Below are 25,111 nucleotides of genomic sequence, written 5' to 3'. Positions count from 1 at the left end.
CACATCCGTTACTTAAGTAAAAGTATCAATAGGAGTATTATATACTCTGGTACAATTTTACTAAAGTGAAAGTACTGTCATCAAAATGTATGTAAAGTATCAAATGTGAACATGTGCATTATGCAAAACAGCCGCACCCAGAGTGTTGTACTATTATGTATATTACATTATTAGAATATTGTTACAGATGCATTACTGTGTCACAAGCATTTGATTATTGCATTTGGTTGAGAGGAGCTAATGTAACATTTTTTGGGGCAGTTTATTCTTTACCATGATATTTTACAGGCTGATCCTACTGTATGTTTTGTACACACAATCTTAAACTGAAAGGTAACTAGTAACTGTAGCTGTCACATATATGTACTGGAGTAAAAAGTACAATAGTTCCCTCTGAAATGTAGTAGGAGTAAAAATAATGTTGCATAAAGTACCCCAAATTTACACTTAAATTTACACTTAATTACGATACTTTAGTAGATGTACATAATGACTTTCCACCGCTGAGGTATCATTACACCATTTCCACTGCTGTTAAACTGTAGTAGCAGTTTCACTTTAATCTTTAATAGATTTAAATGCAACACAGCCAACAACTGAACATCTGTTTTTAGCGAGCTGCTGAAAGTTTTTCTGGAAAATGTAAAGCTGTAGTAGACATACACAACAAGAAGATGTTTCAACAAATAAAGTAAATACAGCTCAAAGTAAAAACAAAAGTGATTTGTTGAACATTATAGATTTGTGATTAATAACTTTGTAAGACTATCTGTAGGGGGAATCTTTTTCCATTTTCACTGCGATTTCGTATCTAAAAGCATTTTTCTGTATTTCCAGGCAATTGGCCCCAGGTGACTATGTAACAAAGCCTGGGGATGCAGACTCCTTTTACAGTGACATGCCTCCAGGTGTCAGTACAAACTCTGGCTGCAGCTCCAAGAAGAGGTCAGCCTGCCTGTCGCATCTGCAGATTTGCACCCTGTCCTTCACCCCCTCCTTCCCATCCATTTCTCAGAACATCTCACTGTTTGGCTTCAGGTGTGCCATCTCATCATCATTCATTCATCAACTGGCAATGTGTGTGTGTGTGTGTGTGTGTGTGTGTGTGTGTGTGTGTGTGTGTGTGTGTGTGTGTGTGTGTGTGTGTGCGTGCGTGCGTGCGTGCGTATGTGTTGGGTACTCTTAATTATTGGTGTGTTCATGTCATGCTTTGTAACTATCATGCTTTCATTATCATTATATCGCTTTCTGTAAACATCAAAATGTTTTGACGATGGATAATTGAGCAGAAAATATCTCACTGCCACATTTCTCATATCATGTCTCATTCAGCTGCCATGAACTTGATTAATAGCTCTTTATGTTACCAATCTGCTGCGATAGTGTCTTCATATTCAATGTTTCCCACTGCTCCACTAATGCAACAGGAACAGAACAGCATTGTAGCAGCTTATAAAGACGATGAACTGATGATATTCTGTCCGTGCATATGTGTGTGTGTAGATCTAATGGACTATCCCACTCGTGGAGCGACAGAATCCCAGATGCCAAACACATCTCTGACATCTGTGAAAATGGGCGACCAAGGAGCAACTCATGGCAAGGTAATGCACAAATTAACCACAGGAGGGCTGCCTGCTTCCATTTGTTTTGGGGGAAGCTACACATTGTTGTCCTACTCCTACGTGTACTCTCTTCCATTAAACCGCACCCAGTTAATATTTTACATTGTTTTTGCTTTTATTTAAAGTGTGTTATGTTCTGTTTCTGTCCAGGAAATCTGAGTGGTAATCGTAAGAAACTGAAAGGAAAGAAGTTCCGTGCTCGCTCCAACTCCACAGAGTAAGTTCCTTCTGGCAAGTTGGTCATGTCGTGAGGTCAAAAAACAGATAAGGAGAAATTCTGGTGGGAAATAGACTCAACTGTTGTGTGAACAAATACCATGAAAAGATCAAAACAAAAAATGTTAAGCCAGGCTCTGAGCACGTCTATGGAACTCAGCGACAAGCCCACTTGTTCCTACTGAATATGTAAATCATCTATCATTTAAAAGAGGCAAACTAAACTCAAAACAGCTGGGCACGAGCAAGTAATGTATTTGTTGGCAACTATTTTCACCTGTGGATTAATACAGGGTTGGTACGCTCAAGAGTGTTTACAGCAGAAAGAAAGAGATAGAGACTTTATTAACTTTATTATTTCTAGTGAGAAACTACCATTACAGCAGCAAGATTAATTTATTTTATATTTTTTGCATTTTGCTTGTTGACAATAAGAAACTAAAGAATAATACTGTCCTTATCCGTTAAAGGTGGTTTAGCTGTAAAAATTCAAACAACTATGGAGGAAATTCTTTTCTCAAATGTTTTATCAGCGATAGAGAGAGGTATAAAGAGTATGTTGCACTGAGCCTTGCAAGTGAGTGACAAGACAATGAGATCACGTTGTCTCCTGCAGTGGGAACTCGTTGCTCCTGTCTGGCTTGTGAGGCTGCACCACACCTATGAATCGTTTAATCTTTACTCATCTCTTACGTGTGAACAAGTATTTGCATTCTGGATATGCTTGTTTACTGTGAATGTGGCCACGCCCGTGGCCTCCCAGCCTGGCCGGTTTGTTTGTGGGTTTGAAGGACCTTGTGTTAATATTGTCTACAGTTTACCTGTTCTCATTGCAAGCATGAGACTGACTGCTAACTGCTTGGAATGATGTTACATGTAATCAATAAGAAACTGAGCCTGAAACACACAACACAGCTGTTTGTGATTTCCATGGTGCAGTTTTCATCTGAAACCACACACAGGTCTGTCCGTCATCCTCTCACCATTTTCTCAATTGCATCTTGGTGTTTGTTCAAGATATCTTTGCTCTGCTCTGCTTTCCTAAAATATCTCCTCTTCCTCTCTCCCTCCCAACACTTGCTTATTTCTGGAGATTTTCTGTCCTTTTCAATTTCTTTTCCTTCCTTCCTTTTCTCTCTTCTCCCCCTCCTTGTGTTGTGTCCACCACCCCCTTCCCCTTCCCACAGGTATTTAACCCCTCGCTTCAAAGAATTATATGATGTAACTAAATGGGTAGAAGATGTGAATAGAAACACTCAAGGACCTTACCTTAGGTATTACCTCAGACCTGTACCCCACACGCTTGTCTAGAGACCCCCTCACTTTTGGTTTGATTTGTGGCTTAGTCAAAGAAAGTTACAAGCTCCAATCTGGACCTAGTAAAATCTCAGAAGAAAAGTTATCAGCAGCTGGCATGTTGTGACTTGAAGTTCCTAAAAGGGGTTGCTGCTGAGTATTTTAAAAAGTTATTATATTGTATTTTACGTCATTCTTCCATTCATTTTTGATCAACTGCACTTTACTTTGCAGATTTTTATTTATAGCAAATTATTCTGCAAAAAAAGATAATGTCTCTTACTGCCTGTGCTATTGTGACAATTATAGTACAGTTGTGTTATTCCAAATTTCTCCTTATGCCCTTCTTTGCTTCTCCCCCTCAGTCTCTTGTTGCCTCTGCATGTTGTGTGTTGTTCTGTCAGTAAGTGTCTGTGTGTCGGCCCTGCCTCGCTCCCAGTGACCTCACGTGCGTTCCCATCAGTGTGATGTCACTGCTGGGCCAAACATTTTGGGTGCTGCGCTGACATCATCACTGTGCTGCTGTGGCGAAATGTAAGCCACCACTCTGATCGGGCCCAGGTCAATAGATAATCAAAAGCCAAAAGGTGTCTTTGACAACAACAAGAAAGTTCATTGGCGCCCTGGCTTAGTAGAGCTTTGGCCCCATGTTAACGTACCAACTGTTTCTTCACTTCTACAAGCTATTAAGCTAAATGCTAACATGCTGATATTTAGTAATTATAGTTTACCAGATTTACCATCTTAGTTTAGCATGTTAGCATGCAAACATTTGCGAATTAGCACTAAATACAAAATACAGCTGAGTCTGATTACATTTTTTTTAAGGCTTTTGGTCATAAACCAATTGGACACATTGTAATTTTGACCTGATGAGTTAAGTGTTAACCAAGGTGGTTACAATAATCCCGAGTTGGACATGAATGTTTGTACCGACAATCAATCCAATAATCCTCTCACTCAAACCACAAATGTAAACCTCAAGAGGAAAAGTCAGGGGACAACCAAAGTCCGTAGGACATGAATGTCTGTATAAGATTTCATATTAATTCTTATATATTTTGGCCTGGACCAAAGTGGTGGACTGCCATCCATCGAGCCAATGACTTCAAAAAGCGTTCTAATTACTTACAAAATGATAGCCAAAACATTTCAGGGAATCACTCGTGAAAGTCATAATATTGTAAACAATTTTGAATATGGGAATTCATTGTGAGAATAAAATGCTTGTGGAACCAGTGGTCCACCTGCTCCCTCCACTACTTTGACCTATCCAGATATTTCCGATCACTACACAGCAGCGGTGTTAACAAGCTACTGTATATGGGGCAGGCTCTCTGTGGCTGTTTCACTGGACAAGAGCTCTCCCTCTGATTCTCTCAGTCTGTCGTTCTCACCCAGCTCCGGTCTGGTCTGCCGTCCCAGTCACCCCATCATACTCACTGCTCCCAGCATTCCTCATTTCAACATGCACACACTGAGCCAATTTTAAAGATCACACACCGGATCAGCAGAAGTTACCTTTAAAAGTATGTGTTTTAATAGTGGCTAAAGGTGATTTTCAGCAAATCATAGTCTGTTTGTGTGCCAGTGCCCGATGATGAAGACAAAGTAATGCTGTGGCAGGATATAGCATGTGAGTGTCAGGAAACTGTGACGATGCCCACACCGCTGCTGGAATCGTGTACTGCTTTGTACAGAGGTACATGTTGTGTGCAGAGGTTGCCCCTAAGAGCTGAACACTTGTTCATGTTTTTTAACAAATTACATGATCTGTCTTTCTCAGAATGAGCTTTTAAGATCAACCTCTCTCTGTAGGAAGATGAGTCATTTGAGCAGCTCAAGGAGGATGTTGCCCAAAGTCACAGATCTTAACATAAGCTCCTGAATTTTGTTTCATTTATCCATCTGTGTCTTTGGCCATCTGAATCCCAAACCAACCAGAGCAACCAACATAAGAGGCAATATTTTAATAATGTCACCTCGTCTTTTTCCTCAGGACGCTATCCCCTGCCAAGTCTCCCACTTCCTCTACTGGATCTATTGCATCCAGCAGGAGATACCCGTACCCCATGCCCCCTCTCCCCGATGACCAGAGGAAAGCCAACAGGCAGAGTGCCAGGGCAAGTATCAATTAGATTATAGATTATATAGTTACAATTAGTTGCCAAGATGCTGCATCAGTTGTCTTTTACTATGACACACTACATGAGAACTAGTGTAGTGTGTTCATGGCTTTATAAAGTCTAAACTATGAACACTGAAGGTTACTGAAATACTGCTAATGAAGATCATGATTTAAAGAACCAAATCTATGTAAATAGAAAGTGAAGTGACTAAAGTATTTTCTTTAATTTTCTCTTCCCTACCCCTTTCTCTTTTCTGTGCTTTTCCCTTCTTCTTCATCTCCTCAGCTGTGGGAGACTTCAATATAACAGCCTTCTTACCCACCCAATCCTCAAGGAACTACACTCGTCTCTCCTTTTCTATGAATGAAAAACAAAAATGAAACAAAATTGACTCTAAGCGATTTAAGAGAAAGAGAGAGAGCCCCCCACTGGAGTGGAAATAGGCAAAGGTGTGTGTGAGTGAGTATGTACAAACATCTCCGAGGCTGTCTTGCCAGACGGCTTCATTCAGCGGATCTCTACAAGACGATGCAGAGTGCCGGCGGAGAAACCATCTCCACATCCACTCCAGAACAGCTGGAGCTCAGACTGAGCTGTTCCTGTCTGCTCAGGCCTCAACTATAGGACTGGAAACCCCCTCTACTCCAACCCCTTTACCTGTCCTCAAACATCTGCACAACCTTTACATCCTCTCTTCACACTCCCCCCCTGCTTGTTTCTAGCAAGAAGAAACAATGGAGCCAGGAGCAGGTCATCGTATCACACTGCATCTCTGGATTTGTTGGATCATTTTGACGCACGTGAATCACTGTAGAAACTCCAACACTGTATGCATGAGTCAACCCTGTTTATCAGCAAACTCCTCCTACTGAAAAGACAAGAAGAACAAGGTCCAATCTGAGAAGAAAGCATGCGAGGGGGCAGTGATTTTAATACCTTCTGTAGGCTTAAATGCTTTCTCACTACTATAGGTAACCCATATTGTATCACCAGTTAATACCCATAATCCATGACATGGACCCAACCTGACCCCGTCCTGCCCTTCCTCCCTTCAATATGTTTGTGCGTGTGTAAATATGTACAGTAAAAACACACACAGAGTATGTTTTTAGCTTTTACTTTGAAAGAGGAAAACAATTGAGAATTCTTTTCCTGCTGTATTGTGTTGTAGACCGAATCGGATCTCTGTAGATAAGCGTAGGAGACCCCACACTCGTTCTTCTGTCTGTTTCTATTTTTCGTCCTCATTTTTTTCCCTCCCTCTGGCGTTTTCCTGTGTGACTGTGACTTCTATAGCTTTTTCCATCCACAGCAGAATGTAAACGTGTTTTTATATTATCTTAACACTAGTTTCCATCCATCTCTGGGAGAAATACACAGACATCCAGTAATGACTGAGGGAAGTATTGATGAAAATGTTGATCGTGGCACAATAAGAATGCTGCTGGAAGCGGTTGTTGATGAGTATTATTTAGGAAAATTTAAATAGTTTTATGTGCTATTCGTGAGTGAAATGTCAGGGATGTGTTTGGTGTAGTTATAGATGTGCCACTTTTCACCCATGGTGGTTTTTGGAAATTTCAAATTGATAATATTAAGATGTTAGTTCCCCCTTGATTCTACATTCGGGTGTTGGGGACCAGTGTGCTCCCATTTACACTGGCAGCACATGAAGTCGCTCAGATGAATGTGAGAATAAGAATAACTTGAGTGCAGTTAATGACCTTACTTGTGCGAGGAACCTGGAAACTGATTGAAATGTGCATTTTGGATTTAGCTGTAATGATTGAGATATTTAGCCTTGTAAATGATTAACTATGCTGTACAGTGCTTGCTGTTTAAGCTTGTGAAGACCAACAGCATGACAGTTCTATAATCAAATTATTTAATTTCTCTGGTAGGCTATTTGTGAGACCATAACGGGAAACAAGCATGTCACTGAAAGACTTTTTCCCCTCATTGCCTATTTGCTGTTGTCTAAATGGGTTTGTGTTCCACAGACTACACTGCTTGTCAGCAAAGTCAGGACAATTTATGACAGGATGTTTAAAAATGATTGAGAATGGAGTTTTAGTGCTGATGTGAAGCCAGTGTAGCTATTTAAGGTTGATTTTCTTGGAAACTACTCCCATCTCACTCCCCAAAAGCAAGTCCTTTGTACAGTTACAACTCATTGTTCTACCCTGTGTAGGAATTGTTGTCTTAAGGCCCCCTGTTAGTCATTTTACTGTTGTTTAGTTTTTGTTCTGGTGTGGGCACGTATTCATTTGTAATTCATGTATGCGTTAGGACTGTATAGTTAATAAGATCTTCACAGTATTGGACTAATGTTGCTACTATTATCTTTTTTATTAAGTACCTTTGTAATGTTCACTTTTTTCTCAGCGTTATGTACAGCAACGATTCAAACAGTAATTAAGTGCATTATTGTAATTATGTGTGTTGATGAGTTTGAATGGAGACCGTTTTTTTTAAACACTTTTGTCCTGGGGCCAATAGAAGCAGTCGTTCCTTTGGCATGTGCTAATCTGTATCATATAAGGTTTGACACACGTAATGTTGTAAATGAGATCTATATGGGCTCATGATTTGCCTTCTACCAGAGCTTTCTTCTTTGCTCTGGTCTTAAAGTATTTGTCAGTGTCTAGTGACCCAGTCATCTTCCTGGGCTACACCAAGGCTTGCGGAGAGCATTATCTCAGAGCTTTGAGTAATATTTTTAACATCCTAATACTGTGCAACAGCGAAACATTTCTCCTGGTGTTATGTACAATGCACTATGAGGACTCTCCGCTCAGGATGGGACCACCTGGACTGCAGTCAATCCTCCGAACATATCTGCTGTGTCTGCCTGCGCATGGTTGGACTGACAGATCATAACAGGACCACTCTGGCAAAACGTCCCCTCAGATGAGCTGTCTGTCTCCATCTGGCCAGAGACTTGAATGTATTCATGTACCACCCAGTCTCATCATGTGGTCCCATTCTGCCAGACACATCAGCACTCTGCTGCAGGAACTTTGAAAAAGCCCACATGTACTAGTTCAAATCTAAATACTGCAGTTGCTGTCTTTTTTAATCTTTATTTTTTAATTTTGCCTGAATGCTGTACAGACTGATAATGCAAAAATCAATCCCCATATTTTTTTCTTTTAATCATTCAGTATTGTAATATATTTAATATAAAATAAAACTTTCATCAACACATCTCTCTATGCTGACATTTGTAATAACTTCAGATCTGACTTTTCAGGAAAAGAAACAGGTTTACTGAAAATGACTTTAATTGTTTTGAATGTAAAAAAATCATAGTATTGTATGTGATAAAAATGTCAAAATGAAAGTCATACTGGAGTATATCATGAAAAAATTGAGAATGTAAAAGTCATAAAAAAGTAAAGTATGGCAAGAAAGTCACAGAAAAGCATCTCCAAAGAGGTCAAAGTATAGTATGTTGAACAAAGTCATTAAAAAGTAGTAGCAAAGTATGGCAAAAAAGTCAGTCTTAATGTAGTATGTGGAAAAAAGTCATAAAATAGTCATAGTATACTATTGAAAAAAATCATTAATAAAGTCATAGCATAGTATGTATAAAAAAGTCATAAAATGTAATTGTGTAGTATTTCAAAAAAAGTCAGTGTGATTTGCTGAAAAAGTCATAAAAAAGTCATAGAATAGTATGTTGAAAAAAGTCAAAGTATAGTATGTCGGAAAAAGTTATAAAGTCAACGTATAGCATGTCAAAAACGTCATTAAAAGTCAGTTTAGTTGGTTGAAAAAAGTCTTTCAAAAGTATAGTATGTCAAAAAAGTCAGTTTATGACAAAGTATGTTGAAAAAAGTCAAAATATAGAATGTCGAAAAAATTAAAAACTGTCATAGTATAGTATGTCGAAAAAAGTTGTAAAAAAGTCATAGTATAGCATGTCGAAAAAAAAACATAAAAAGCCATATTATAGTACTATGATACTATGTTGAGAAAAGTCAAAATATAACATTTCGAAAAAAAAATCTAAAAAGTCATAATATAGTATGTAAATAAAAATGAATACAAATTATGGTATAGCATGTTCAAAAAGTCAAAACTGTCATAGTATAGTAAAAGTCATGGTATAGCATGTCGAAAAAAGTCAAAGAATAGTCATAAAAAGTCATAGCATAGTATGTCAAAACATCAAAAACATATCCAATAAGCCGGTAATGAACCCAGGCCACTGAAATGTTACATTTTTTCAAATGACACAGTCTCTACCTAGTGCGCTAAAGCATAATAAGTAATTAAAAAGTCAATAATAGCATGTCAAAAAAAGTCCAAAAAGCATGTCGAAAAACAAAAGTCATAGTATATCATAGTATAGTACAGAAGTATTTCATTATAATTCAACGAGGTCCATTTAGAGAGAATTTCTTCGTGCAAAGTTGCGCTAAGATTTAGTCCCATATATATATATTAATATATTTAGCGTGGCAGTTGCATTAATGTCTGTATGTTGCTAACACCTGATTGTCAAATCAAATAAAGAAAGTTAAATTGAATAATATGGAAACAATATTTGTTAGATTTCAAATTGAACTGGATGAATTATATACATAATACTACATAATCTAATAATAAATGTTATCCTCTCATTTCAAGTAAAATAAGGCATGCATTTAAGAATACATTACGTAACAGAAAGCTTTTGAAAAATGTGCATCTTAAAATAAAGTACTTCATTTTAGAAAAATGAATTGAACTGAATTGCCATGCAGCTTTAAATTCAGTTCATTCCGTGTGATGATGATCAAAACTGCATCAAGTGAGATGATTTACAACGCATGTAATTGGGCGGTGTGTTTCCTCACTAAAAAGTCAGAGTATAGTATGTTGAAAAAAGTCAAAGTGTATTTATGTGGAAAAAAATGTCAAAAAGTCCTACTGTAGTAGTATGTAAAATAAACATCAGAAAGATGTCATCAAAATGCCATAAGAAACTCATAGTATAGAGACAGCTGAATGTATTCATGTACCACCCAGTCTCATCATGTGGTCTCATCCTGCAAGACACATCAGCACTCTGCTGCAGGAACTTTGAAAAAGCCACATGTACAAGCTCAGATCTAAATACTGCAATTACTTTCTTTATCTTTTTGGTTTTGCCTGTATGCTGTACATACTTATGATGCAAAACCCAATCCCCATATTTTTTCTTCTTAAATCATTCAGTATTGTTATATATTTATTACAAAATACAACTTTCAAGATTTTACTTTAACTTATACAGAGGAAAAGAAACACAATAGGTATACTAGAAAACTTACATTATTACCAAACAAGGGACCATTTGCAGCGAAGATCAACTCATGCTGAACTTGTTGCGCTTCATAACATTGAAGGTTTTGCCTGAGACCGTCACTTTTATGGACAGTTTGCTGCACAGTTTCACAGGTGTTTCTCAGTGGATGCTTTTTTAGCAGCCATTAAAGTTCCACTAGTTTTAATAATGTGTCATCCATCATCGTACACTGTAGGTCCCGAAGACCTACATGTTGAGTTACATGTTGCCCGTGTACATCACAAATGCACAAGTGAGCGGCACCTCAGAGCCTGCAGTCTGTCTTGATGGATGGCTTTAGTTGCCATTACTGAATCTTCATCAAGCGATTCCCGGATGCACCTTTTCAAACGGTCGACACCAAACCCAGTGGAGGCTGAGACAGGAACTATGTGTCTGAAGGTTATGCAGCTCTTCGGTATCATGTTATCAGGCAACAGATGAGAGAACTCTGCAGGAAGGAAAACAATAGCCAGTATGTATTACTGCCCTGTTACATGCTACAAGCAATACATCAGAGTCATAGTACCATGTTATAAAAATCCATAAAAGTCCTACTTTAATATGTTATAAAAATGTCCAAGAAAGCATTTCCTAAAAATGCAATAAAAAAAGTCACATTATGGTGTGTCATAAGACATTTCATTAAATGTCATAGTATAGTGTGTCATAAAAAGTCTTAGTGTAGTGTGTTTTAAAAAAGCCTTAGAAAGTCATTAAAAATGTTCAAATATATTTTTAAAAAGTGTCAAAAAATGTCACAAATAAGTCATATTATGTCAGAGAAAGGTGATGATATAGTATGTCATAAAAATGAGAACGTAATAAAATGTCATAGTAATATATGGTGCGTAATATAGTATGTGATAAAAGGTCATAGTATAGTACATAAAAGTCATAGTATAGACTATACTATGACTTTTATGTACTATACTGTATAGTACATAAAAGTCATAGTATAGACTATACTATGACTTTTATGTAGTATACTGTATAGTACATAAAAGTCATAGTATAGTAATAAAAGGTTATAGTAGAAGATGTCAAGTAAATGTCATAAAAAAAGTCAGATTGTTAGAGATGTCATGGTCTATTATGTCATGAAAATGTCATAAAAGTGACAGTATAGAATGTCAAACTCATAGTATAGTATGTCAAAAACGTGATAATAAATGTAAGGCATAAAAACCCTAAACAAAAAATCATAGTAAAGCATGCCGTAAAAAACGTCATGAAAAGTTCATTAAAAATAAATCATAGTATAGTATCTCAGGGAAATATAAACGGTGAATAAAAAAATCATACTATACTATCTAATATAATAAAAAACGTTATGAAAATGTCATAGTAGAAAAAAAATGAAACATGAAAGTTTCATAAAAAAGTCAAACTATAGTATGCTATGAATGTCATAAAAACTCTTGACATGGTAATGTCATGGTATAATATTCTATGAAATATCATTAAAAAGTAATATTGTATCCCGTAAAAAGTATTTTCAAAAAGTCATAGAAGGATATGTCATAAAATATCAGAAATAAAAAAATCAGACATTACTTTACTCATAAACCCACCACATGACAATCACAAATAGGATCGTTACAATGGACAAGGAGGAGGCCAACACCCACTGGAAACGTGTTTGACTTTGTGCTGAGTATACAGACACAGCACTTTGGTTATACAAGGACTGGATGGGTTATTTGTTGCCTTCCCTGGGGTACCATTGAATGTCAATATGCTGAAAGGTTATTATGGAATGTTTGGCCAATAGTGAATTTAGCAGGATTTGCTTCGGTTTCTCTGGTCTTGGGTTATAAACTTATTCTGAAAAGAGCAACTGACTGAATGAGAGAAACACTTTTTTTTTCTTTGCAGGGAGAACCTTAAGTATAATTTGGCACCAAATTTAAAATGTCAAACGAGGCAAAATCATGTCGTGCATTTTAACCTTGTTACTGATGTATCAACCCAGAGCCAAATGGATTGACAGTTTGTATGTTTGTGTGTGTGTGTGTGTGTGTGTGTTTGTGTTTGTGTGTGTGTGTGTGTGTGTGTGTGTGTGTGTGTGTGTGTGTGTGTGTGTGTGTATACAAATTGAGAAAGCTTTTGCTTAACTGAAGGTGGATCCATTGGGTTTAGACATGGTCTAGTGCAAAAGAGTCCATCTTTAAATACATAATTTAATTTGCATCATAAATAAGTTAAACCTTATAAAATAGTGAAGGATCCATCAGATTTACCATCTGGGTTTTGTAGTTGCTCCTTCAGCTCTGCTAGGTTGTCCTCAGCGTCAGGCAGGTCCATTTTGTTCACCACCAGTAGAGCAGGCTTTGATACGAGCTCCTCTTTGTACAACTCCAATTCCTTGAGGCCACGGCGAGAGAAGAGAAGGAGACGATGTAGAAGGTAAATAAATGGTGTGCATGAGGTGGAAGGATCCGAAGTCAAGTCAAAAAAAAAAAAAGAATGGTAAGAAGAACAGCTAAAATTAGAACTTTATTGTGAAAATCACATGATACATTTTGAGTCTTTCGCAATATCACTCTCACCTTGGTGAGAAGTTGAACAGCTTCAAAGGGCGTCCTAAACTGTGTTTTACTTGCCAGCTGGAAACCGCAAACATCTACCTGCAGCCAGACAAAGCACAACCAAATCAAACTCCATCATCATCATCGTCATCATCAGCTAGTTATTCTGACTACAATCAAACATATATTGTAGGTGTCAGCTTGTGTACTTTCTGTTACTACGTACCACAAACAGAAGTTGCTTGGTCCTCTCAACATGTTTTAGGAACTTGTGACCCATGCCTTTGTTTATGTGAGCTCCCTCGATCAGGCCTGGGAGATCAGCAACAGAAATCTATAAAAAGCACACTCAATGAGGGGAAACCACCAATAAGAAATCAATTAAATAGACAGTTAAAGGAGAATACACTAAAATGCATTGAAATACCTGTTTGTAATCTTCATACATCAGTTTGCCGATCTCCGGCTTCAAAGTTGTGACTGTGAAATTAAGATTTTAGAAATGCCACTGAATACAAAATATTTATCACAGCACACTATTCAATTCAGACAGCAATAAACGTAAACATAAGATCACAAAGGCACAGTTTGCACATGTGTGTTGTATTATGTACTCACAAGCATAGTTGGCAATCTGAGGCGTGGCATTAGACATGGCAGTCAGAAGAGAAGACTTTCCTGCATTTGGGAACCTGATGGTGAATCAGCACCAAGATATCGGATATTTAAGAAAAACATTTGTGCCAATTTGAGTCTCCACAGAAATGTACCATCCTGTTTATGTGTATTGCTGCTCTCACCCGACAAGGCCCAGGTCAGCGATAAGTTTGAGGTCCAGCCTTATGTGTTTGGTCTGGCCCTTACTGGGCTCAAAAGCAGAGCGGAAGGAGCCTCCTGGTCCTCCTTTCACCACCATCAGACGATCACCCTCAGTATTCAGGTCCCCTTGGAGGGAGAGGGGTTGAAAAGATTTGAGTTTCTACTGCAACATCAGTTGGCTATGCTGCTCCTATTTGATTATAGATACTCAACGTTTTAGGCCTAAGTGATGTACTTAACCCCATAAACATACAACCTTAAAGGCTTCTATAAGAAAATAAACTGTACCATTGTAGCACTGACTACTCTGACCATGCATTGTACACAACGGGGGAGGTATTTCAAAAGAAGTCTGGCATACCAACTATTTTACCATCATCAGTGGTGACTGTGATACCAACAGGAGCCAAGACCTCCTTGTCCGTCCCCCTCTCTCCTTTCAGTGCTCGGACACTGTGGATAAATACAATGCACACACACTTATACACAAAACATCTCAATGATAGCCATTATTAATAATAACCATTCATAATAAGAGATATTCTGAGTTGTATTTGTAAAAACAAACCTGCTGTTGGCTCCTGCTCCACCTACAAATCGTTTGTGGGGGTACTTGTCCTTGATCCTCTTTAAAGTCATGTTCTTTGTAGCCACCACCCAAACATCTCCCCCATTCCCTCCAATTCCCCCAAGACGGGGCAGACCCATACCCCCACTGCCTCCACGGACATACAGACGGAGGTTATCCACAAAGTTACCATACTGCAGGAGGCAGAAAAGAGTGATTAGTGATAGAGAGAGATGACTGGGAGAAAGAGATATGACAACATTTGATAATGTTTTTTTTCTTTTCATCTCCCCATCCATCTGTGAATCAAATCAAACTTTATTACAGACTCAGGGTTCAGATAAAAGACACAACTTTACATATAAATGACATACTTGGATGTGTTAGCTTATCGTACTAATAATGAGTATGACATTCTTACAACTTAATTGTTTTGAAGTAAAAGCTATCGTTACTTAGACTTAAGAATTTAAAAAAAATAATGATTCCATGCTGTCCATCTCTAAAAATCTGAATAAAAAAAAATAAAAAAATCAATCCCAAATCAAGATCTACTTTTTTTTTTTGCATTTTCTGGTGCTTCAATTCTATTATGGGATTGATTTGAAAGACTTTTATTGCATATAAACAAATGCTTCATGCTTACATTTTAAACCAACACGGGTGAGACCTTGAACTGGGATGGTTTTGTCAAACATGTATTATTCATAACTTATATATATATATATATATTTAAAAAAAAAAAAAGCATTACTCAACCAAATGTCAGGAATGACAACGTGTACATTTTAAATTCCTTGTCGTTAATGCATTTTACATCACATAAAGCTGTGAACACATCGTTAAACTAACGTGTCAGTCAGCCAACAGTAACGCTAGTTCATCCTTATACTCTTCAGTCACGGATGGGTTAGATCATAGTAAGAGTATACGAGCTAGAGATCATCACACACACACACACACACACACACACACACACACACACACACACACACACACACACCCCAAGATAGTCAGTGTTGATGTTTTGACCAGCTATCAGCTAGCTTGTCAGCCAATGTCACTACTACGGTTGTTAATAAACAGTGTTGAATTGTCTTCATGAGATTAAAATTATGTCTGCCTCAGTACTTACTTTTCGGAAGCAGATTCTACTTAACTGGACCATCTTCAGCGGCGTTGATTGTCACTTGTTTGTGTTGTTGACTGAGCTAACAGATAGTCGACATGTGTTTGTATGAAGGACCGGAAGCGGTGGATTCCTCTCAGTTCATTGGATCATGAGGTAAAGGAGGCGGGACTCCGCAGGGGTGCGTGACAGCAGCTGGGACCCTGGTCTTTTTTTGAATATAAAAAAAGAGTTACACCAAAACGTGAGATTGTAGCTCCTACAAATACCTAGATTAACAGCATCTTTCCTTTACCTAATATTATAAATATATGACTACAAGTTGTGTTTACCAGCTGCTCTATCAAAGTTAGCTACCCAAAGAATAAAAGTGCTTTAAAGAAGTTGTGAAATATCTACATTAACTAGGTAGGTTATTTTATTTACTTAGCTCTTTCCTCCCTATATCGTCCACATTTACTCATGAGCATATGGATAATGTTTAGTTAGTTACAAACTTAATGGTCCACAATGTGGAAATTTGTCTTTGACTTCACTGCCAATCACAAGAAACGTCACTGACAATAATACATTGGATTGCATTACATTGTAAGATATTCCTGTCATGTAGTCCCCCCACTATGTCAGTTCCAAATTAAGTAATTAACTTGGTGTAAGATAAAATATGCAACATTCTCATTGACAAAGAATAAAAGCTAAATTTTTTAACACACACGATAATCCTTTTTGCTCCAGAAACAGTGGAACCTGAGGATTTCAACATGCATCAGTTGTTATTCTAACACATTTGTCCAGAGTGAGCCACAGAATTTGGTATGGATATTCATCGTCCACAAAGGATAACTCTGGTGATCCCCTGACCTGTCAATGAAAAAGCCCTCTGTACCAATGCTGTACAACATGAAAAAAGGTAGCGCCACCATAAGACCAAATCATCACTTGTACGAAGGACTTCTATGAAGTTTATTGAGCACATCGATGCTCTTCAGAGGATGAACCATTTCCAACCGTTGGACATATTTCAGCTTTAGCCAGTCTTCTGAGAACAGCAACAGCACTAATGTGTTGTTAATTTTGTCCAACACTTTAATATTGTGAGAAAGCCTATCTATGGAAGTCCATTTCCATACTATGACTTAGCATCTCATAATGATGACTTACTATCGTAAGTCATTATTTTGAGATACTATAATTATGAGATACTAAGTCATTATTTTGAGAACGTTTCTCATTATGATGACTTACAGGATCTTTATTTTTTTCATCACAGTGGCTTCCATACGTATCAGCTAGTAGGGTTTTAATATATGGGCAGAAACAACATTGTCCTGAGCATTACTGAGATTTGGGCAATGCATTTCTTAACAATGAAGCTCTCCACGTCAAGCCCACTCACTGAACAGCAGAGTGTCGGCGGCGCTGTGAGGATGCTGTGAGATGCTCTGATCTTCCGTCTTTCTCCGTGAACGCGCGCACGCCTGCCGGTGCAGAGATGCGTATGAGACGACAAAAAACACCCGGTTTCTCTCTCACTCACACTCTGCCATGAAGACACAGATACGATCTACCTCTGGGGCTAACATTTACAGGCTGGCCAGACCTGAATAAACCACATCTGTTTGGATTTAACTGCACGGAGGTAAGTGAGTGTCTATGCGTGTCTATGTGTGTGGGATGACGAGAGAGAGAAAGAGGTTGGCTTATTATCTCATGAAAGAGCCCGGACAGTTCCTCCCACCGGTGTCTGTCTATATATACAAACGCAGCCGTGGGTCGTGATAACAGGACGCAACTGGGACATACAGAGATACATCACAACGAGGTAAGAGATCATGTTCTTGGACGAGAATTGCGGATGCCCGTGAGTGTGCGTTTGACCTAAATTATGCAATGATGGAGGCTGACATAGCCGCTTGTCGCATGTGCTCCTTGTGCCTTATTGGATGCAGGCTGCAAGGACCGCTGCTCGAAGTCAGGAGTATATGGTGGGATGTTTTAACCCATAAGGATGATGTGTATGACGCTGAATCAGACTGGTACATCATCCAGTTTCTCCAGTAGTTACCACTGCAGCAACAACCACACACAGGTCAATTGTATATGTACTGTATACAATATCGAGCTGGTTTGAAGTTTTGTAACTGACCTGCAGGCTGCTCCATGCATATTAGCACAAGTTGCAAATATGAGAGTGTAGCTGTAGGCCTGATGAAATCAAACGCACCTTTCAAACAGACCCTGTACTAAATCAGAAAAAAGAGCAAACCTGATTGAAAGACATTGCAATTTTCAAACATGGTTTCCAAATTAACAACATAAGGGCTTTAAATATTCCATGGACAACACTAAATGTCAAAAGTGTAACATTTAGTTAAATTTGTTTCCCATATACTTTAGCCTTTAGGCTAAACCCACATTACTCCGGACTCTATGTTCTCAAAAACTGTAGTCTGTCCACACATGCTGCACAACGCGCCCATGTAGGCGCATAAAAGGGCAGGAAGCCAACAAAATACTAGCAACGACAATGAAGTCAACATTTCTATTAATCTCACATTTTAGCAATGGATGTAGTGTTTTCCTCCCACGCAGCTCGGATGATATGCGTTTTAACTGTGTATTACTTTGGTATTAAAAACAGCTTAATCAAATGACAAAAAGCACACAAAGTACAGAAACTTATGCTAATTAATTTCTCCTGCATTTGTCACCATTATCTAAAAAATATAAAATCTTATTGTGAAACAACATGGTGCTACAACCGTATTAACAGTAAACAGTATCATGTGCTATTAACATCTGTCTAAGGCACTTGATGCAACAACAGAAATTGATGTACAGAGTAAGAATCCAATGCTGATAGAGGAGCGCTGCATGTTCAGGGCACTTAATAACAACATAAACAGACACTATATAAATAATGCTGTGTGAATAAATAATCTTGTTCCATTTAAGACACAATATACATTAAAAGTTCTCACAGCCAGTAATTGGACATTTAAATTGGGATTGTTTTATGATACATACATTTTTCCCCATACTTGTTTACCGGTGGAAAATGTTGACAAATAACTTATTGTGGATTAGATTGGATCTCCTAAAATCCACTTACAGTAAGAAAGTTTTGTTTTGGTACACACTGATTTGTGTGCAGTTAAAATTAGTTAAAATTCAAGCAAAAAAACTGTTGAGGTAAAACAGTAAACACTGTGGGCTTTGTCAAATTGACCAATGGAATGGTTATTCCAGTATCAGCCTGCCAACTGGGGGCACGACATTCTCCATACAGGGCAGGCAATGTGTGGAATCCCAGTGCTTTCAATGAAAAGCGTAAACAAGCCAACGACCAAAGACAACAGTTTACAGACACAGGTCAGACAGGGAGTGAGGGAGGGAGGGAGGGGTGCACGTGAAATGAGGCGGACTTTATTGGTAGCAGGGAGAAAATGGGAGTTTTAGGGAAAGTGAGCCAGAATTTTGGGATGTAAGACAAAGGCGGTGTGGGCAGTGTTTTGGTTAGTATGAACTATGAAACTGGGGCAAGTGGGCACTGTTTGCTGTGGCAGGTGGGTAAAGTTTTGGCGGGACTTTCTGTGAGTGTGTGTGTGTGTGTGTGGTAGTGGTGGTTGGGTATGATAGGAGGAGGAGCTCTGTCAACATGCCAGGACCACATTCTCACCCTGCTGCTGAAAGGGGAGGTAAAGACATAAACAGGCCCAGTGGGATTAGGGCCCACTCGGAGGAGTGATCAGGGGGGATTTGCTGCCCGGCGGGCACACAATAGCACTGTCGCGTAACACACAAACACATACTACACATGCTCAATGGCAACGTTTTACAAACAGACCCAAGCCTACATAAATCTGATTAGAATTCCCTTTTGTTTGGGAAGCGGCACCAGGATTTACAGAGACTAGCCTCGCCGCAGGCCATGTTTGATAGGACAGGGGGGCGTGGACGTTGACGGGACGGCAAAGAGAAAAGCAGGGGGCACGTTGTGTTGTGGCGGGGTGTTTCCACGTGTGTGAAGCCCCAGACAGGGAGGGTCATGGCTGTGTGTGGAAGCACAATAACAGGATGAATAACGTTTTTTTCTCGCGTTCGGTGTGTGAGTCAGCTGATGATGGTGGATGGAGACAGGATCTAAGCTAACATGAGACAACACCAACAACATTGGCAGACACAAAGACAGCAAGCCGGTTTGAACGTGTTCAAAGCACAAATGGACCTTTGCTTTTAGTAGAGTATCAAATAGATGGCTACAGAAATGTCTGGAACTTTCTTCTCATTTCTATCATTCCTCCTCAGTGCCGGCTCTGGCCCAGGCTGCAGCCATGCCTCTTCTGGAAGAGACCACTCTGCCGCAAGAGCATCCACCCACTGTCCCTGTGGTTATCATTGGTAAACATTTTGCTCTTAACCTCTTGACCTTTAAGGGTTTCATGTTGTTACTCCCAACTTAGCCCAAATCCTGCACACATAAAACATTAAAAGCAATTTTCTTCATCTAACTTATGTCATTTAATGCTGTGAGATCCTTTGTGATGCTAATCCACCCAAACCTGGATCTGTTTTCAGGCAACGGCCCATCAGGCATTTGTTTGTCCTACCTGCTGAGTGGACACAAACCCTACCTAGATACAGCAACTGTGCACCCAAACCCAATACTTTACAGGAAACTGCAGGAGACCAAGCACCTATCCATCACTGAACAGGTAAAAACCCATTAATTCCTTTCACATATGATCACAGTCACTCGGGTGCGTCATGATAATAACTTGTTTTTTGTAGGATCTGGAATATTTAAGTGAAGGTCTCGAGGGGAGGTCAAGGAACCCTGTAGCTGTGCTTTTTGACACACTTCTGCACCCCAATGCTGACTTTGGCTATGAGTTCCCCCCTGTCCTTCAGTGGAGGAGGGACAAGAAGCAACACATCCCACATCTGGTGCTGGGGAGGGCAACGCCTGGAGGTGCTTGGCATGTAAGATACATGGTTTAGTCTGCTGCACTCTTGTACCTATCCATATTTCTTTATCAATCGTTTTGTTCTCTGACATTGCATTCTCCCCTACCCTTCTTTTTTTCCTCTCAGGCAATGGAGGGCTCAATGCTGACTATTAGTCTTGGCATCTGGATGGAGCTTCCCGGGGTTAACTACAGGGACTTGACCAATGGGAAACACAGGTATTGAGAGAGGTTGACAGCAAAGACATGGCTAAAGTCTCAGTTTAGTTCTTTGCTACCACTTTCCTCACCATCTATCTCTTCTCTCTAGGGATGTAACCAGTGACAGAGCCACCCCAGAGGAGATCTCATCCTATTACCGTAACTATGTGAAGCTAAAGGGCCTTCAAAAGAATTTTGTTGACAACACCTACGTGACCTCTGTCCAGAAACTCTGCCGGGGGCACGAGGCGGAAGGTCTGGAAAATAGGCACAGTGATCAAGGAGATGGAGGGGTGGGAGAAGGGTTTGAGGGAAATGGAGTTGAGTGTCTAAATAATGGAGGAGGGGGGGCTCTCTGGGAAGTAAGGGGATACCAGCAGGTGCAGAACGACACTCATGTGCCCTTCTCTCTGTTTGCTGAGAATGTAGTACTGGCCACTGGTGCGTCCGATTCGCCAGTTCGATTAGGCGCAGAAGGGGAGGACCTACCATTTGTATTCCACAGCATTTCAGACCTGGGTTTGGCCGTAAGCCAGAGAAAACTCGATATGAACTCTGATCCAGTTTTAATTGTAGGTGCCGGTTTAAGTGCTGCCGATGCAGTTCTGTGCGCTTGTAACAGCCACATCAGAGTGCTGCATGTCTTTCGTAAGAGCGTAGACGACTCAGACCTCATCTTCAAACAGCTGCCCAAGACCCTGTACCCAGAGTACCACAAAGTCTACAACATGATGTGCTCTCAGAGCTACACAAACGTGGCTCCCTCCTCTGCTTTAAACAGACCCCAGGCAGTAAGTATTGCCTCTTCAGTGTGTGCCAAGATGTGCCCAAAGCCCCAACTAGCCGCAGGTAACATGGCTGGTAATGGCAGTGTCAGCCTGTTTCCTGACTACACCAGTTTCCCTGAACACTGCTTGGTGTCCTTCCAGTCTGACATGAAGTGTTTGCTGCAGGGGAACAACTCCCTCAAGGCATTCAAGATATCCATGGCTCTAGTGCTGATCGGGACAAACCCAAACTTGTTTTTCTTGAAGGGCCAGGGCCAGTACCTGGGTCAGGATCCAACAAAACCCATCTCCTGCACGCAGAACCCCATTGACATCCATCCCTACACTTTTGAGTGTACCAAGGAGCCAGGTCTGTTTGCCATGGGCCCGTTGGTGGGAGACAACTTTGTTCGCTTTTTGAAGGGTGGCGCTTTAGGCATCGCCTCGTGTCTGCTGAAGAGACTCAAGAAGAAAGGGACGCTCATCAGCAATGGAGGGAATAACTTAATTTGAAAACATGTTGGAGAAAAGAGCAATACACATAGGTCGTAGGGTACAGATTTCAAGCTCTCTCACCAACTGATATGAAAGTTGAAGGGGAAAACAAGAGTTTTAATGTTTTAATCATTTAGGCAGTGTTTTCTCTCATCAAAGCTAAGGCATTGTTACAACTCTCTGAGACCAAAAAGACAGTGGATGTACACTAATTAGTTTCTAAAGAAACAAAAGACAGCTTTCAAGAGTCTTGTCTGACTTCATAAGTACCCAGAAGTCCAAGCTACCATGTGCCAATGTTTTCTAGTTAATCTGTAACCTCACAACTGAATGGGACCTTATCTTCATCAGGGTTATTTATTTGTTCACCATGTGTCTTTTAATCCATTTACTAGTTTACAGTTAAAAGTAGAGGCCATTGCGCTCATTCTCCTTGCAACTTATAGCTATAGCTGTGTAAGTGACTGACACTCGCAGAGCAATCTGTGGTCCCGCTTACAAAGTTACGATCATCTGAACTCCAAACTGGAGTGGTGAGTAATTGCAATAGTGGACGCACACAAGCTTTATCTCAGAACGTGTGACCCAACAAGTTAAGCTAAGCAATCTTAATATTCCTGATTATTCTGAGCCGAACATGTTTTTTTTTTTACTTCAGAGGATTCTTTGTTTAGCTGCCATTGTTGGTAGTTGAAGCCATATACCTAAAAAAAAAAAGTTATAAAAAGTCTAATAAATCTGAACTGTTGCTTTGGTTATAGTGATACTGAAACGCTTTCTATGCAAAAAATTTCACTTGCAGATCTGAATGTATTCTTGGAAACCCAATTCTACTGTTTGGATTCAAGTATCCTGGCAAAAAGATATGATCAGGATCACTCTGGTGTTTTACATTTTTCTTCTTTTATTCATTTCCATACAATATGAACATCGTCAGATGGTACCCCGTTGAACAATGCAAATCCTGGCACTTAAAAAGCAATAATGTTTAGATTTATATTCAGAACAAAAGCTAACTTTGTGGCACATCATCTTTTTCACCAATGATAATGCTTGCTTTTTTTTTCTTCCAGAAAGATTGTGAATGTTTTCCCATTTGGCAGCCTACTTTGAATTCTGAGACATGGACACCTCTCATCAAATGAAACCATGCTTTTAATTGTGTTACCCCACAAAGATACCTTTAGACAAAATATAGATGGGCATGGTGTTCAATGAGAGGGTTCTTTAGCAGTAAAAGAAATATAAAAAAATGGTATAAACCAGGAAACACCAGTGTGGTCCTTTAAATTAACAATTACATTATGACTAAAACATATTGACAAAGTTATACAATTCTTGCCTTCACAATCTGCCGCACATTTTCTTGTCATCTTGATTTTGGCCGGTTAGTGGCATCTCATCTGAATCTAAACCAATATAGATGCACATGAAGAGAACAGGCTTTTTAAAAAGACAAAACAGAAAGGCACACTTGCAGAACATCCATTTTTACAATCATACCAACTAAATTATTTACTTTTTATAATTTTAGCAAACCAAATCTTAGCATCCTCTTTGTATTTTTAAAATTACATCGTGCATTTTTTTTTAGCATGTTGTAGCTTTTACCGCGAAGGTAAACAGCTAAACTCCATCTTACAACTATTCAATCTACCTGTGTGCATGAATGGGCAATATGTCAATTAGTTATTGTCCATCACTGTAGTAATATCATGTTTATCTTAATATTGCGAAACATGGCACACAACTTTGTTAACTTAACACTACATAGAAATTGCAGTCAAACTTCTCCCAAAACCATTTGAGATACACCAATGCAGTTGATTTCCCAAATCACATGATCAAAATGAGGAGATATTTAGTTTTTTCATAATGGCCAACTCTACATGTGTGTGTATATAAAATTCAATTTTGTTTGTACAGCTTCACAACAAACAAATCGGTTTGTTGTGTCAACCGTTATTTGACACAACAAACCGTGTCAAATAGCGGTTTAGACAGGTTGTGAGCAGAAACAGTAGCAATAGATTCTTTCTTTCCTCTATATTCTCCTTCCTTCCTTCCTTCCTTCCTTCCTTCCTTCCTTCCTTCCTTCCTATGCAGTATGCATCATTTGTTTGTGTGCTGCTCATTGCACAACTCATGGTTTGTTTATTGTAACTTGACATTTTGATTTTCTTCTTCAATGCAATATGGTACTCAGAATTAATGTATGTGTGTGTGTGTGTGGTGGGGGTGGGGGGTAATGTATTACGTAAATAACACGTTACTGTAGTCATATTAATTTTTACACTAACAAAGTTAGAAGTTTAACACATTACTGATTTTTTTGTAATCATAACAGTTAACTAGTGAAAATGTTGTTTCTTGTGTTATTACATTTCAGCTGAATTATTCCTTGATGCTTTTTTTCACTGACTTCTAAAATATTGTTTTGATATGAATATTAAATATATGCATGCAGGCATGAAATATTGCCTAGCAGCAGCTGCTGTAAGCAAAAGACAAAAAGTGCTCGGACCGACTTTGGAAAATGTACATCTAAGGAATGCAGAGACTGGGTGACTCAGAAGTGGAGATAACTCTTTAAGATAACAAATTATTACTGAAAAGGAAAATTAAAAATATGATCAAGTTCGGACACTTCGGTCCACCACTTTCAACTCCAAGAGCAACCTGCTTGCTTAATGAAGCACTAACAGGTTTATTGTGTGTCCATTCACATAAGTTACATTTTAGTACAAATTTGTATGGATTTTAGAAAGCAACTTGCTAAGTACTTTGTTTTACTCATTAAATAATAAGCTAAATAATCGCATGGCAATTTAGAGAGAAGACTTGTGTTTAAAGGCCAGTCTCCTTCCTTTTGACACTCTGCTGCCCATTTTGTTACAGCACAATTCATGTCAACTGCTTAGTTGACTCTCAACTCATACGCGGTACTTGCCTTGAATATGAATAGACTGGTGGGCTCAAACTATCCGCACAGAACGGCCCATAAATGTTTTGGCATGACGACGACTTATCTGAACAGTTTCAGATCTGTAAAAG

General features: G+C 39.1%; 3 protein-coding genes across 5 annotated transcripts in view; 2 read left to right on the top strand and 1 right to left on the bottom strand.

Annotated features, from left to right (window-relative positions):
• The window catches only part of adam22 (ADAM metallopeptidase domain 22), a 57,301-nt gene extending 48,828 nt beyond the window's left edge, over positions 1-8,473 (top strand). Inside the window, exons 27-31 of the mRNA XM_068736394.1 lie at positions 838-945; positions 1,504-1,604; positions 1,776-1,842; positions 5,137-5,260; positions 5,552-8,473. Of these exons, the coding sequence (XP_068592495.1) occupies positions 838-945; positions 1,504-1,604; positions 1,776-1,842; positions 5,137-5,260; positions 5,552-5,572 (421 nt within the window). The 3' untranslated portion in view covers positions 5,573-8,473. The remainder of the gene's footprint in view (positions 1-837; positions 946-1,503; positions 1,605-1,775; positions 1,843-5,136; positions 5,261-5,551) is intronic.
• Positions 8,474-9,340: 867 nt separating this feature from the next.
• On the bottom strand, positions 9,341-15,739 carry gtpbp10 (GTP-binding protein 10 (putative)). 2 transcript variants are annotated; one of them, XM_068735744.1, is made up of 10 exons: positions 15,634-15,739; positions 14,499-14,692; positions 14,292-14,383; positions 13,912-14,056; positions 13,730-13,803; positions 13,539-13,591; positions 13,338-13,445; positions 13,133-13,210; positions 12,824-12,947; positions 9,341-11,031 (listed from the first exon to the last, which is right to left on the bottom strand). In XM_068735744.1, exons 1-10 carry the CDS (start codon positions 15,664-15,666, stop codon positions 10,820-10,822), a joined length of 1,113 nt encoding a protein of 370 aa, XP_068591845.1. In that variant the 5' UTR covers positions 15,667-15,739; the 3' UTR covers positions 9,341-10,819. The 2 variants fall into 2 exon arrangements, with proteins under 2 accessions (XP_068591845.1, XP_068591846.1); XM_068735745.1 differs by having other exon boundaries at positions 14,304-14,383.
• A 1,354-nt stretch (positions 15,740-17,093) lies between these two features.
• osgin2 (oxidative stress induced growth inhibitor family member 2) lies at positions 17,094-24,827 on the top strand. 2 transcript variants are annotated; one of them, XM_068735545.1, is made up of 6 exons: positions 17,094-17,266; positions 19,936-20,028; positions 20,206-20,342; positions 20,419-20,610; positions 20,722-20,813; positions 20,905-24,827. In XM_068735545.1, exons 2-6 carry the CDS (start codon positions 19,962-19,964, stop codon positions 22,073-22,075), a joined length of 1,659 nt encoding a protein of 552 aa, XP_068591646.1. In that variant the 5' UTR covers positions 17,094-17,266; positions 19,936-19,961; the 3' UTR covers positions 22,076-24,827. The 2 variants fall into 2 exon arrangements, with proteins under 2 accessions (XP_068591646.1, XP_068591645.1); XM_068735544.1 differs by lacking the exon at positions 17,094-17,266 and adding an exon at positions 17,400-17,449.
• Positions 24,828-25,111: the final 284 nt, after the last annotated feature.

Source organism: Cebidichthys violaceus, unplaced genomic scaffold (genome assembly GCF_023349555.1).
Source record: "Cebidichthys violaceus isolate CVI_PGR_0920_01 unplaced genomic scaffold, fCebVio1.0.p SCAF_7, whole genome shotgun sequence".
Classification (NCBI taxonomy): Eukaryota; Metazoa; Chordata; class Actinopteri; order Perciformes; family Stichaeidae; genus Cebidichthys; species Cebidichthys violaceus.
This window is presented reverse-complemented; position numbering and strand designations above follow the sequence as displayed.